Raw genomic sequence first — 15,061 nt, 5'->3', positions numbered from 1 at the left:
TTGGTTTTGGGAGTCCCCAACAACAGGTTGACATGCATGCAAGGTCAAAAAACACTTCCATTGTCTTATAATATGCATTTATTTTTACCTTATTTGCTCAACGACTCCCAAACGATTTGCTCAACGATTCATTTTTCCAAAACCCTCCTTTGCGTGACGCTAATCTGCGGTGATTGGTCCGCATCTTGCCTGTAATGCCTGATAAAGCAGCGTTTGTGAGCGCAGTGCTGCTTTGTGTACAGTGTTACCAGGGAAACAGCTATCTATTTTTACTGCTCTAAAAGCTGCACCTAGTGGCAAATAATTAATTTGCATTTTAATTCAGACCTGCGCGAAGGAAAATACCAACAAGTGGGCGGCAATATGCTAATGTTTCATGTTGACGTCACCATGAAACGGCTTGGGATTCGTTTTTAAAAACGACTCGTTTCGATGAAAGGTAATTTTCAAAAATCCATAATAGGGGCACTTTAAATGAAAGCGTTGCAAGATGGACGAGTAGATCCACCAGCCCTGATCAAACCGAGGAGATCATCGTGTTAAGTGCAAACACAGTCTTGCAAGGCCACTTCTCATATTAAAGCCATTTCTCATATTAAATCCATGTATTGCGCCTCATGGCTTATTTGTACTTGCATTTTATCAAGAAGATGCGATAAAGGCGTGGTGATTTTACCGAAATGGCTTTGCACGACGGAAAAGCTTGATAAAACTACGAAGATGTTCCTATTTAACTCGTTTTTAAAAATCGGAATGGAATCACCGAATTGTACCGTATTCGTAATTATACGATTTTAAAAGAAAAAAATTAACTTGCCGTTTAAACGCACTGATTGCATTGGGGGGTCTAACGTTATTCCAATCAACGTGCAAATTAGAAATATGTAATTTACACTAAATGTAACAAATGTATGCTCATCATTCAATTTTATACAACAATAACGTCGATATTTAATACAAAGTGCTGGTTTTGAGTGGAAAGTGGAGAGTCCCTTTGTTGATCGGCTCATTGTTCATTTGAACCGACTTGGTTTTTGGTACTGCACACCCCCTCAAAACATCACACGCCTGCACATACATAATAATTAAAGTTATTACCTGCCCGTTTGATTTATTCGCAGCCTCGGCTGGTTTTTCGGCAGCAGTCTTGTCTTTTGCTCCGTTTTTGGAGATTTGCGCTCCCATGCTTTCACACTCAACAAAGAATCGCAGATCAAATGAATAAACAAAGAGCGCGAGCTTCTCCCTCAGACGCGTCGCGTGCTCGCTCTCAACAGCGTCTGTTTTCAAATAAAACCGCGGAAAGGAGATAACGAGAGGTGAAGCTGTGATCGACTGATCGAGAATAAATACTAATTACAGCACTCTCTCAAATAAAATATATTATTTTGGGATAAGAGATGGAGATAATGAAATTGTTCTCTTTTGATAATGAGATGCTGGATACAACGCCCAAATACCCCTGACGTCACAGAAGAGCGGTGTGAGCCAATCAGAGGCATGCGTGAAGCCGGGGGGAGGGGTTACACTCACGCACTGGAGGGGAGGAAGGGCTCGCAACCAGCAACTGGTGATTCAGTACCAATGTATCCAGTCACAAAGATTTTGCTTTTCTTTTTACTGCTGGTTTTATTTCTTTCTCTCCTTTGGTCTTTGCGGTTGTTGTTTTTTTCATAACCCTGTCTCTTAAAAAAAAAACTTTCTTTTGGTTTATTCAAAATATGAAAGGAGAAAGTAAACACCATAGATTTAAATGGCTGAGTATGCATTATGCTACTTTATCTATAGACACTACATAGGCCAACACAAAGGTTTGTAAGTATTTCATTTGCAACGCTCCAACCTTGGATTTCAGTTTTCCAATATAAACATTCAGTCACACACTGCATGCATGATGAATTCTTTCTGAGGAATCCTGGTGACCTAGATTCAGTCACAGTTTATTGTCAACCCAGACGGAGCTGTTTTGAATGCACTGAAATAAAGTGTGCTTTCACATCACCATACTAACTCACGTCACAATGGCAACTGCTCAACATCACAGCAGATTGCTCATAAACAATAATAATATTGTAAATGTGCAATGGTGAAATATTTGGTTACGTCTGAACGAGTGAATGATCTGCCTGAGTAATCCAGGAATAGGAGGGAAGATTTATATTGCATATTAAGCTGATTTATGTTTTGTTAAACAGAGAAGCCCTAAAACATTAAAGCCTATTCACTACACCAAACCGGATTGTGCAAACTGGACATTTATCTTTAAAAAACATAAATTTATTATAAAATTAAAATAACAGGAAGTAAATTAACAGTATAATACAGATTTCATACTTTAGGGAAATATGTTAATTGTGGCATTTGATCAAAAATGATCTAAATTAACATGACCATATTTACTTAGAATTTAACCAGTGAAGCATCACAAAAACATTTTGAAAAGTCAGCTATACATAGCATGAAGTGACTCAACAAAATCTTGATGAGTATAAATATTAAAATATTACAAAATCTCACTACTGTTGGCCGGCGCTACAGCAACAGATGTTGATTTAGGGCGAGAGTCCACTGGCAGAGTTTAATTTTCTAAGATTTAATTTTCTAATAATATTGAAAATGTTTGAAAGTCATCCCAAACCTTGATCTGTATTTGCTGATTACTGATTTTTAATACATCTATTTACATCAGTAACATTGCATGTCATATACACGCATTGCCATTTTTGGGCAATATAACATGTATATGCATGTAACATTGCAGTACCATTGGTTACAATGGTGAAATGAGAGGAAGATGTCAAATTTGCATCACTCCCTTAGGCCATTCTAATAGAAACACTCATGCAGAGTGAGCTAGTTCAATGCAATTTAAAGAAAACACAAAGTATAGTGTTAGAAATGTACGTTAAATTTTTTTAAAAATAAAAATATAAGATTTATTATGTTAATAACTTTGCAAACACATCATCACAGTCTGTGAAAAGAGTCCATAGTGGTACATATATGATCATTCAGTACGATGAGGAGACTAGGGCTAACTGTCAAAAGTCCATTTTAGTACAGGCACAATCACATACCCATAAAATCCTAATTTATTCACTCCCATGTTCTTCTGAACCTTTATGACTTTCTTTGTTCACACAAAGAGGAGATGCTAGGGAGATTTTCAGGAGACTTTACACCTGAGGCTGTCATTCTGTCAAATATCTTCTTTTGTTTTCCACAGCGTCTTCTCCACATTCAGAGAGAGATTGTTGTCACTGCACCACCCGGCCAGGCGGCTCACCTCGCTCCTATAGTTTGTCTCAATTGTCCTAAGAAAGAATGTCATACAGGTTTCAAACAACATGAGGCGGAATAAATGTTCACAGAATTTATGGCTGAACAATCCTTTTAAGATTTGAATATTTCCTGAGAAAAAAAAAAAGATACAGTTGAAAGAACACACATTGTCCTAATATTTATGTTATCATAATGGAACCAAATTTTTTAGGCTTTTCAGCTAGAAAAAAAAAATTTAAACAGCAAAAAGATAAAACGTCAAACCTAGGTATTAAACCATTGCTTTGGCCACCAAATATTATAATTAATAAGCAAAAATATGATGACTTGCACCAATCTGGCATTCATGAAAAGTTTCCTTTTCCTTTGAACAGTGCCACCTTTCAGTTAAAAGATTTGCATAAGGGTGCATTTACTTTGATGATTACTTTGATGATTTACTTTTGGCAGGCTATACAAGCTGAAAAGTCTCACACCCAAACCGTTTCAAATTAAACGAAATTCTCCGGAGTGTCTAAAAAAGCAGGTGTGCCTCACACAGCATGCATGGATTATGAATAAAACAATTTTTTTTTTAACTCAGACAACACACTAAATTATTGGTGTCACAGGTTGTCGACGATTACAGAGATTTGTGGAGCACGACCAGACAGTTCTAGTTTTTCTGTGGTAACCACAGCTGAACCCACGCTGCATGGTAGGATCAAGAAAGGACCATGGCATCGAGGAGGCAAAATATGCGCGCGCACGCGGGCGTCTTCTGCCCCACCCGATTGGCTGAGCGTCCTGTCAATCACATCCTCGGTCCCCAGAGAATCCGCCTCAGCAACGCCATCATCTGTTACACTCGGCGACAGGAGCAGCCTGAGCCGTCAGGGCCAATGTTGTTATTTTCATAATTCGCCGAGATTTTATTAATAGAAAAAGCTGTCTGCAAATGACCTATTTTCGATTGTCTCTTTGCGGTGAAATCCAAAACACTTCAGGCGACCCCTCTCTTGGTAAGCATTTGCTGATGGTCTGGCGTTTTTGATACACTTGGTGCAGTCGATTTGTATCCAATGGATATTGTGGTTAATGGAAATGATGGGAGATGGAGGCTTTATAATGCTAGTGCCGACGGACTAACCATCAACCGCATGATGTTTAGGGATCTTTAACATCGAGAACGAATGTATTTTCTTGTAGGGATGGTGTGATGCTTTTGCTCCTAAGCGCTCGTCTCTGGCAGCAGGATTGATGCGCAGCAGAAAAAGCCTTATGTACACAATTGAGTGGAAGAATAAGGCCTCTGTCACTGGACACTAGTCATTTTATGATAGAATGAAATCATACAATACCCTTTATCAGGGTTTACAATCTCAGCACGCAAGTATTTGTGACTTGACGGATTTTATGCTTTATTTTATTTTTAGTATAATCTGTCTATTGATTTTTTTGGTTGTTTTATGTCTATTCGAATGAAGCCTATATGCAGTGGCCCTTAGGCACAAAAAGACTTTTTCCCCTCTTACTGCTTTCTTTATGCATCCAGAATGATAACTACAGGGTTAGCACGGTCATGGAAAACCTGGAAAAATCATGGAATTTTTAAATAGTCTGGGAAAGTAATAAAACATCAAAAGTCATGGAAATCTTTCTATGCTTTGAGTCTCAGAAAGTCAAATCCTCCATTTATCAGCATTCAAATCTTTTTGAGACTCATAAAATTATAGTTTAAATCTCTTAATTTAAAGGATTGGTGCCTGAAAATCTCTCAGCAATCTCTGTAAATATATTTACGTAGTAGTTATGAACAAAAAATCTCATTGATGAAAAGGATTGGTTATTTCTGACTTAATTGTAGGGTCTTATGAAATATTTATGTTATGATGGATATAAAATTATATAACTTTTAATTTTCAAAAGTAAAGATAAAACAATATTTCTTTGAATATATTTGCTGTAATGTCTGTGGTCGAGACACTTTTTCTTGTACAACAAAAGCATGAATGGCTCTTCTGAATTCGTTGTTTTCTGCAAAATAATTAAAGGATGTTGAAGGATGAAATGTTTAACTTATACAGACATCAGACTTTATGTATTCTTCAACACAGTGTGCTATAGTTCCCCAGAAGTTGCTTTCCAATAAAACAATGTCTCTGGCTTTCGTTTTGCCCACTCAGGCGAAGGAGCAAATCGTAGGTGTTTTCACATCATCTTTAATTGAATGGAATGCGAATACTCCACTGTGGTAGCCCAGTGCCTGCCTTGGTATGTTTATTAAATATATGTTTTCGTTTACTTTCTGCATGTGTTACATGCCTTGTTACATGCCCATTTACAAGTCTTGTATAAACAGGCCACTTATATAAACATTTATTAATATTAACATAATGTTATGCAAAACAGAAAAATGGTTTTGGTTGGATAATAGTCACATTAAAGGAATGGTTTGAAAACTGAAAATTTACTCATTACATCACTTGCTCACCAATGGATCCTCTGCAGTGAATGGGTGCCGTCAGAATGAGAGTCCAAACAGCTGATAAAAACATCACAATAATCCACATGCAATCCACACCACTCCAGTCCATCAATTAATGGCTTGTGAAGCGAAAAGCTGCATGTTTGTAATAATCAAATCCATCATTAAGATGTTTTAAACTTCAAAGCGCTGCTTCCGGCTAAAATATGAGTCCTCTATCCATAATATTGCTTTCTCCAGTGAAAAAGTCATCTTGTCTGAATTAGGAGAGAAATATACAGATCAAGCACTGTTTACCAGTGCAAACAGTCCAAAACAGTTCTAAACAAATATGTGGATTTTGATTTGAGAGGACAACAGAGGATGAACTTTTTCACTGGAGGAAATGCTATGGATTATGTACTGGTATTTTCAGCAAAAAAAAAAAAAAGGTTTATATTTAATGTTTAAAGTTGATGGTGAAGCTTTTCGCTTCACAAGACATTAATTGATGGACTGGAGTCGTGTGGATTGCTTGTGGATTATTGTGATGTTTTTATCAGCTGTTTGGACTCTCATTCTGACGGCACCCATTCACTGCAGAGGATCCATTGGTGAGCAAGTGATGAAATGCTAAATTTCTCCAAATGTGTTCCGATGCAGAAACAAACTCATCTAAATCTTGGATGGCCTGAATATATTTATAATATATGGTGAATATATTTTCAACAAATTTTCATTTTTGGGTGAACTATTCCTTTAACTAATTCAATTATCCAAATCATGATATTTGCAAATAAGATTAAATAAATCACATATTTAGTGACACATCCATTTGTTTTCACTGTAATTACAGACTGTGTGCTTAAAACCAAATGTCTTTCTGAATCACTTGTTGAATTGATTATTGATTTATGTCTGTTTCAAGTAATCAATTAGGGATATTTGTTTACTTCCAGTCAGTTGTTCTGAATATGAATCTTAACCTCCTCTTTAATATGTCTTAATTTGATTAGATTCAAACCAATAAAATGTCAAAGCAGAAATAAATATATATCAAGTCATTTTGTATGAATGTTCATTTATGCCTTTCTTCACCACAAAGAATATAGATAATGGGCTGTGTGCAATGCAAGGACAAAGAGGCAACCAAACTCACAGACGACAGAGAAACTAGTGTCTCACAGCATGCAGGATATCGATATGGGGCTGATCCGACACCTCAGCACTACCCCAGCTTTGGAGTCACCACTATACCCAACTACAATAACTTCCATGCGCCTGTCAGTCAAGGAGTGACTGTGTTTGGGGGAGTGAACTCTTCTTCACACTCTGGAACGCTACGATCCCGGGTTGGAACAGGTAGAACAAATGAGAGGACTTTGCTCTTGTTGGATCTGTCCACATCATTCCAAATAAAAAAAAAGAAGTTTCTTTTCCTTGTTAAATCTCTGAAAAAACTTTCCTTTTTGGCTGACATCACCAAGGCCTCATTTTTCAGCCCCTTCCCTACTGGCTTCATTCTGGTATCGTGATCTGATGGATAAAATCAAGTCCTGGCCTACATTTCTTTCATTGAATATCCTATTTTATTTTAAAATATTGAATGAAAGTCAAATGAGTTGTAAATGTCATTTAATGTTGACCATTTAAAATAACTTTTGTCTCAATCTTTTTAAAAAATATCCCAACAATTTCCACTTTGGATCACATTGTACATTGCACATTGTTGAAACATTGTAATATTTCTATAAAACTGCATTGTTTTAGTAAGCTGATGTTATTTGTCATTTTCTTTTGCAGGAGTAACACTCTTTGTAGCACTTTATGATTATGAGGCAAGGTCAGAGGATGACCTCAGCTTCAGGAAAGGGGAAAAGTTCCAGATTCTAAATAGCACGTGAGTTCACAGAACATATTTTAAGAGACCATCAAAAACAATGTTTCATAATCCAATCCAAAAGTGTTCTTTCTGAATATTTTTTTTAAATTATGCTTTTCAGTAGGATGCTGTCTGAAACATTAACTAATGCTTTTAATGTACTCTACTGTTCTAAAGTTTGGGGTCAGTAAGATTGTTTAATGTTTTCCAAGGAAGTCTCTTATGCTCACCAAGGCTGCATTTATTTGATCAATAATACAGTAAAATCTGTAATATTGTGATTTTTTTTTAACAATTTCAAGTAACAATTTAAAGTCTTCTACTTGAATATATTGTAAAATGTAATTAATTAATTAATTAATTAATTTAATGCTAAATTTTCAGTATCCATTACTCCAGTTTTCAATGTCATCATCATCAAGAAATCATTCTGATATACTAATATGGTGTTCAAGAAACATTTATTATTATAATTGTTGAAAACCGTTGTGCTGTGTAAATTCATTTTTTTTTAGGATATTTTGATGATTAGAATTTTCAAAAGAACAACATTTGTTTGAAATATAAATCTTTTGCTACATTATAAATGTCTTTATTTTTACATTTGATAAATGTAATGCATCTTTGCTGAATAAAAATGTTAATTTAATTAAAAAAAAAAAATCTTACTGACCCCAAACTTTTGAACGATAATGTATCTGTACTTTACTTTTTGGGAGATTTGTACATTTTTTTAAATATATGTGCATTGTAGTTTCCTTCTCAATAATTGAAACTTGACCCATTAGAAATGTATTCATTATTTATTTGTTCTCTTGCTGCTGTTGCTGTATATCAGGGAAGGAGACTGGTGGGAGGCCCGCTCTCTCACTACAGGTGGAACAGGATACATACCCAGTAATTATGTGGCTCCAGTAGACTCCATACAGGCAGAAGAGTGAGTTCTGTTTTAGTTCTAAAATAGACAAAAGTGAAATATAAATAGGAAGACTATCCAGAAGAACAATGCCTGTTATTTGCGTTACTCCTCGTAGTATTTTCATTGGGACAAGGGCAATAACATGTCTTTGTCATGTGGTCATACTGTTAACCAAACCAAACACTATGTATCTCTTTGTAGTTGGTATTTTGGAAAACTTGGCCGTAAAGATGCAGAACGGCAACTGTTGTCAAATGGAAATCCCAGAGGCACTTTCCTTATAAGAGAGAGTGAGACCACAAAAGGTAATTTGCAGTTATGCTACCATTCGCAAATGTGGGGTCAGTAAAAATTTTTATTGTGTTCAAAATAAGTCTCTTATGCTCACCAAGGCTGCATTTATTTGATCAAAAATACAGTAAAAACAGTAATACTGTGAAATATTACTACAATTTCAAATAACTGTTTTCTATGTTAATATATTTTAAAATGTTACTTATTCCAGTGATGGCAAAGCTGCCATTCAGTGTCACATGATTATTTCAAAATAATTCTAATATGCTGATTTGGTGCTCAAGAAACATTTCATATTATCATCAATGTTGAAAACAGTTGTGCTGCTTAATTTTTTGTGGAACCCATGATACATTTTTCCAGGATTCTTTCATGAATAAGTTTAAAATAGCAGCATTTGAAATAGGAGTCTTTTGTAACATTATAAATGTCGTTACTGTCACTTTTGATCAATTTAATGCGTCATCGCCAGACAAAAGTACTAATTTCTTTCCAAAAAAAAAAAACGTGCTGACTTAAAACATTAACATGTTCATCTTGGAATTTTTAACTGACATTTGAGAGTTCTGTCCTTTATCTAATTTTCTGTTCTCTCATGTTTATTCTAGGAGCCTATTCATTGTCCATACAGGACTGGGATGAAACTAAAGGCGACCACGTGAAGCACTACAAGATCCGCAAATTGGACAATGGAGGATATTACATCACCACTAGAGCTCAATTTGAAACACTGCAGCAGCTTGTGCACCATTATTCTGGTAAATCTGCATTCGAATGCATAATGCAAAAATGTATCAATCTTAAATGATAAACTAACAGTATAATCTATTAAAATTTCTGCATTCAGCCCGGGCTGCAGGACTTTGTTGCCGTTTAATAGTCCCGTGCCATAAAGGCATGCCCCGCCTTGCTGACCTGTCTGTCAAAACCAAAGATGTATGGGAGATCCCACGAGAGTCACTTCAGCTCATCAAACGATTGGGGAATGGACAGTTCGGAGAGGTCTGGATGGGTAAGAGATTAGCTTAACCACATGCCCAATAAAAGAGTTTGATATTCATACATTACTTATAATTCCAGGGGTATAAATCTTGCCCTGTCAGTGAGGCGGAGAACATTTCCTCTTGTACAAAAGAAAGCCAGCTGTCATGGAAGGTTTTATGTGTGGTTCCTTTCAAGGGCTGTGTGACTCACTATGATATCTCGTCTCTGAATGGCAGGCACTTGGAATGGCAATACTAAAGTGGCAGTGAAGACCTTGAAACCGGGCACAATGTCCCCAGAGTCGTTCCTGGAGGAGGCTCAGATAATGAAGAAACTGAGACATGACAAGCTAGTGCAGCTTTATGCGGTCGTCTCTGAAGAACCCATCTACATTGTGACAGAATATATGAGCAAAGGTAAGAACAGATTTTGCAAACAGAAGTGCTAAATAAATGCTGCTCTTTTTAACTTTCTGTTCATCAATGAATTCTGAAAAAATGTGTCACGGTTTCCATAAAAATATTAAGCAGCACAACTGTTTTCAAAGAAATCACAAAGAAATCACACAGGTTTGTTCACATGTAACTGATTGTCTTTCAGGAAGCCTGCTGGATTTCTTGAAGGATGGTGAAGGACGTGGCCTTAAATTGCCAAATTTAGTGGACATGGCCGCTCAGGTTAGTTAAAATGTTTTGATACCAATAATAGATTAAGGTATCTGGTTTCAGTAAGCACTTACTTGACCACGGGACATTTAAATATTTCATTGCTCGCGCACTTATCTTTTAGGTCGCTGCAGGCATGGCTTACATTGAAAGGATGAACTACATCCATAGAGATCTGCGGTCTGCCAATATACTTGTTGGTGACAGCTTAGTGTGCAAGATTGCAGATTTTGGACTGGCCAGACTAATAGAAGACAATGAATACACAGCACGACAAGGTGAGAGTTACACTCCCAAATCATCTTCATCGGTTCAGTCAACCCTCTATTGTACAGTGTTGCCATATGGCAACAGCATTTTGCTTTACTTTACACATTACACTGACAATTCAGAAAAAAGTTAATTGCATTATTGGAGTTTAAAGATCAGAGTTTATAAAAACCAATAATATGTTGTTTTTAAGTGAAATGATTTAAGTACTGCTCAAATTTCTGTACATTTCCTTCTATGTCTGGATAGTTTGCTGGATTATTTATTATTAAAATGTATTATTAAGATCACAGTCTAACGTAGTTCTACAGTAAATTAGAGAAAATACTAATGTTACCATATGGCAAGTGTTTACCACATTTGAATTGCAATAATGCATTTGTTCACTGGGCATTTCCTTGTTTTAATAAATATTGGAATCACATGTATTACTGTGTTTATATTTATTTATTGTAAGTGTTTATCATAGACTGTATAAAAACATGGACGTAGTGTCCGTGACGTCACACGTAGGTTTCTGAAGAGCGTTTTTGAAGCCTAAAGTGGGTGGAGCCGGCCGTCGCCATCTTGGCAGCGCGTCACCGCGCCTCACTCCCGGATAATCGAAAATGGGCAAAGAGGCGGGAGCTGGTTGCTGAAACCACGCCCACCTAGCTCTACGATGGTGACAGCAGCGGCAATCCACCTGTCACTCAAATGGCCACACCCTTAATTATGCAGAACTTTAAGGCTTAATATAATTTAAACGGATGAGTTCTAAACAAATTCACCCCCCTTACAGTTGTCATGAAGGGCAAAATTAGCTATATAGACCAAAACCACTTTTTGTACCAGGCTGTAAACATTTATTTCTGCTGTAAAGTTGGGCACTTTAACATGGTGAGTCTATGGGACTGACTCCCATTTGGAGCCAGCCTCTAGCGGCCAGTCGATGAATTGCAGTTTTAGTCACTTCCGTGTTGGTTTCACGAGAGAGACCGGAAGGTTGCCGCTTGGTGTTTATAGTACAATGTTCAGTTGCATATGGAAACATTTCGACATGGCAACTTCTCAAATGGGGATGATGTGGCTATAAAGGTCATATAACATATGACTGCGCTGTGTTTTATCTACTAATGTTTGTTTCCTTATGCACATATTCAACAGAGTTAAATCTGTAATTTCTCTGGGAACGTTGCCTAATTCACAAGTAGGCCACATTACAAGATCAGATCCATAAATCCAGTGTTCCATTGTAGGTGCTAAGTTCCCAATCAAGTGGACAGCTCCAGAGGCAGCACTCTACGGAAGGTTTACCATCAAGTCAGACGTGTGGTCATTTGGAATACTACTCACAGAGCTGGTCACCAAAGGACGCGTGCCTTATCCAGGTGAGATCTGATGGTGGAAGTTACATTTTTAGACCATTAATGCTGACAGCAACTGACTAAAATTAGTTAAAATTAATCAGTTTAAATGACAAAAATGTAGTTAACATTTTTCAAAGACAGTTTGCTATTTGAGGCAAGATTCATTCTTAAAGGGATAATTTACTCAAAAATCTGAATTCTGTCATTGTTTACTCACCCACATGTCATTCCAAACCTGTATGAACAAAAATGTCTCTGTGTTTTTTGTCCTTACTGTGAAAGCCAGTGGGGTCCAGTGCTGTTTTGGACTCCATAAACTTACATTGTATGGACAAAAGCAGAAACATTCAAAATATCTCCTTTGGTGTTCAGCAGAAGAAAGAAAATTTGACAGGTTTGGAACCTTTTTTGGGGTAAATTGTGCCTTTACAGGGATAGTTCACCACTTACTCTCTCATGTTGTTCCAAATCTATAAGACTTTGGTTAATCTTCGAAACACAAATTAAGATATTTTGAATGAAACCTGAGAGGTTTCTGTACCCCATTTAAAGTCCAGGCAACCAAAACTTAGCAGATCCAAAAAGGTCATAAAGATGTTGTAAAATGAAACCATGTAAAATTGAGACATTTAGTCTTGTGAAGAGATATCTCTTTATATGATGATCATCGCTTTATATGAGGCTTTTATATGATTAACATCATTTTATGTGAGGCTTTTATTTCTATTTAAACAATGATTGGCACACACATCACATATGGTAAACACAGAAGCTCAAATATGTGTATGTGATGCACGAGAACCAATAAAGTTTGTTGTAGCGTGTAACATATGCATTACCAAATGTGATAAGCTCTGTGTATGTCTGTTTATATGTGAATAAAAGCCTAAATGAAATCTGTTCATCATATAAAGTGGTCGTATCTCTTCACAAGACTTTAATTAAACCACTCAATTCATATGGATTAATTTTACGACGCCTTAATGACCATTTTGGATCTGCTATGTTTATACTAAATGCATAAATGTAATGTAAATGTTCTAAGTATTGGTTACCTGGGGCCTCATGTATAAAACTTTCCGTAGATTTCATCCTAAAAGTGTACGTACGCACAAAAGCTAGATTTGGCGTACACACAAAAGTTTTCAGATTTATAAAACCATGCGTACACCAGAACCTGCGCAAAAATCCTTTTATAAATCCCTGTCAGCGGAAGATGTACATGGGGTACATGCATCTCCTCCCCAAAATCACCATATATGGAGCTTACAACGCCTAGTTATACTATGCATAACCTCATCTGCATATCATTTCCATGCATATTCCTATCCACGTGACACCATGTTTAACACGTCAAAGGTACAAGACATTAGGAAAATATGACATTCGGACTAAAAATGCAATTTGTACGGTACATTACATTGCTAAAAAATCATTCGCTGTCCTTGTCTTGTTTTCGAATAAATATATCAAAATGGATGTAAAAACTAAATTGTATAAAATATTTATAAGAGAATCTTTTTAGAATAGAGTGGATCTCTTTCTTTTCCACTGGCCAAATCAGTATATAATTGTTTTAAACAAATAAAATATTTTAGGCTATAGGCCTATTAAATAGGCTATAGTTGAATCAGAAATACGGTGTGTGTAAATAAGTGTACATAATTGTCTGACGTGGCGTCACTGACAAAAAAGAAACGTGCAAATCTTATCGTTTGCTTCAGATTCTATCCTTCAATCACAATGCTATTTTCATAATGTTCTGAATGTTCGCGAAATAAACACCTCCGTGCAGCCTTGGTTGTTCAGTAGGCTAATATATTCGGACCTATTTAAACTTGCCAGTGGACCGTTCGACCACCGAATCCAGCAGTGTCTGCCACAATATCGAAGTAAGTGTGCATCGTTGATGTTCTTGCTAAAAAAAAATTATCTTAACATGAGATCTGCAGTTTAAAGAAACATTACTGTGTGCCTAGGCTAGCACTCCTCGCTGTCATTAAAACAGCATGCAACAAGAAATGTGATCAAAAAACAGCGCATCCACTACAAATATGTCTAAATATCTATATGTCTAAGTTTTTGTTTAACTTTTGAATAATGACTTTATGTTATGTCAATGCTTAACTCCATTAATGAGCAGCATATTTAATCTAAATGTGTATATTGAAAGGAAAAGAGAGTCTGAAATCATTAGGCTTCGCTATTATGCCAGTAAAAGAATGCGTACGCACGGTCTAGAGTACCCGTACGGCACGCACATATTTACGCCAAGTTTATTTTTTATAAATCCCAATATGTACGTGGAAAATTGCGTACGCACATTTCCATGCTCATTTTGTGTGTACGCAACGTTTATACATCAGGCCCCTGGACTTTCAGTGGTTTATTAAAGAGGAGGTCTAATGCTATTTCATGCTTTCTGACTTATTTACACTGTTAAAGAGTTGGATTCTCATGCTAAAAACGAGTTGGATTTATGACGGAGTATTTCTGTGCCAAATACACTCCTTCAGGGTTCGTATAAGCAGCACTGCACAGGACTTGCTCGGCAGGGACGTGCACATACATTTTGTGGGGCAGGGGCTCAAGTGGAAAAAAGGGCACTTCTCATATTTATATAAATTATAAATAAATTATAAATATATTAGGGGCAGTGGCGGCTCGTGGGTTTTAAAATAGAGGAGGCACACTAATTGTATTGGTCTGGGGTTCCCTGCCGATTATTATTATTATTATTATTTGCTCAACCACTTTAAAAAGGCTTTTTGGTTGCTTTTAGTCAGAAAACGTAAAGAAAACGACACACATACAGCAAGATAATATAATTTCACTTATCTGGCCTATCACTTGAAGCAAACATCCATCCCTTCTTAAAAGTCTGTGTTAAAAGAGCCGACTGCTGTAACGTTAGCCTATATCCAGCTTAGGCGTGTTCTCCCTTTATTTTTAATTTGTATATATACTGTT

General features: G+C 36.5%; 2 protein-coding genes across 3 annotated transcripts in view; one reads left to right on the top strand and one right to left on the bottom strand.

The window, feature by feature from the left end:
- marcksb (myristoylated alanine-rich protein kinase C substrate b) overlaps window positions 1-1,454 on the bottom strand; it is a 3,890-nt gene extending 2,436 nt beyond the window's left edge. The window contains exon 1 of one of the 2 annotated variants that reach the window (XM_016476823.1): window positions 1,099-1,454. In XM_016476823.1, the coding sequence (XP_016332309.1) occupies window positions 1,099-1,185 (87 nt within the window). In that variant the 5' untranslated portion in view covers window positions 1,186-1,454. The remainder of the gene's footprint in view (window positions 1-1,098) is intronic. The other variant, XM_016476824.1, reaches the window with a different exon arrangement.
- Window positions 1,455-4,109: 2,655 nt separating this feature from the next.
- Window positions 4,110-15,061, top strand: part of fyna (FYN proto-oncogene, Src family tyrosine kinase a) — a 15,529-nt gene continuing 4,577 nt past the window's right edge. Inside the window, exons 1-12 of the mRNA XM_016476822.1 lie at window positions 4,110-4,283; window positions 5,448-5,535; window positions 6,834-7,090; window positions 7,532-7,628; window positions 8,449-8,547; window positions 8,731-8,834; window positions 9,432-9,581; window positions 9,671-9,835; window positions 10,044-10,223; window positions 10,408-10,484; window positions 10,597-10,750; window positions 11,981-12,112. Of these exons, the coding sequence (XP_016332308.1) occupies window positions 6,844-7,090; window positions 7,532-7,628; window positions 8,449-8,547; window positions 8,731-8,834; window positions 9,432-9,581; window positions 9,671-9,835; window positions 10,044-10,223; window positions 10,408-10,484; window positions 10,597-10,750; window positions 11,981-12,112 (1,405 nt within the window). The 5' untranslated portion in view covers window positions 4,110-4,283; window positions 5,448-5,535; window positions 6,834-6,843. The remainder of the gene's footprint in view (window positions 4,284-5,447; window positions 5,536-6,833; window positions 7,091-7,531; window positions 7,629-8,448; window positions 8,548-8,730; window positions 8,835-9,431; window positions 9,582-9,670; window positions 9,836-10,043; window positions 10,224-10,407; window positions 10,485-10,596; window positions 10,751-11,980; window positions 12,113-15,061) is intronic.

This window comes from Sinocyclocheilus anshuiensis, unplaced genomic scaffold (genome assembly GCF_001515605.1).
Source record: "Sinocyclocheilus anshuiensis isolate Anshui unplaced genomic scaffold, SAMN03320099.WGS_v1.1 scaffold869, whole genome shotgun sequence".
Classification (NCBI taxonomy): Eukaryota; Metazoa; Chordata; class Actinopteri; order Cypriniformes; family Cyprinidae; genus Sinocyclocheilus; species Sinocyclocheilus anshuiensis.
This window is presented reverse-complemented; position numbering and strand designations above follow the sequence as displayed.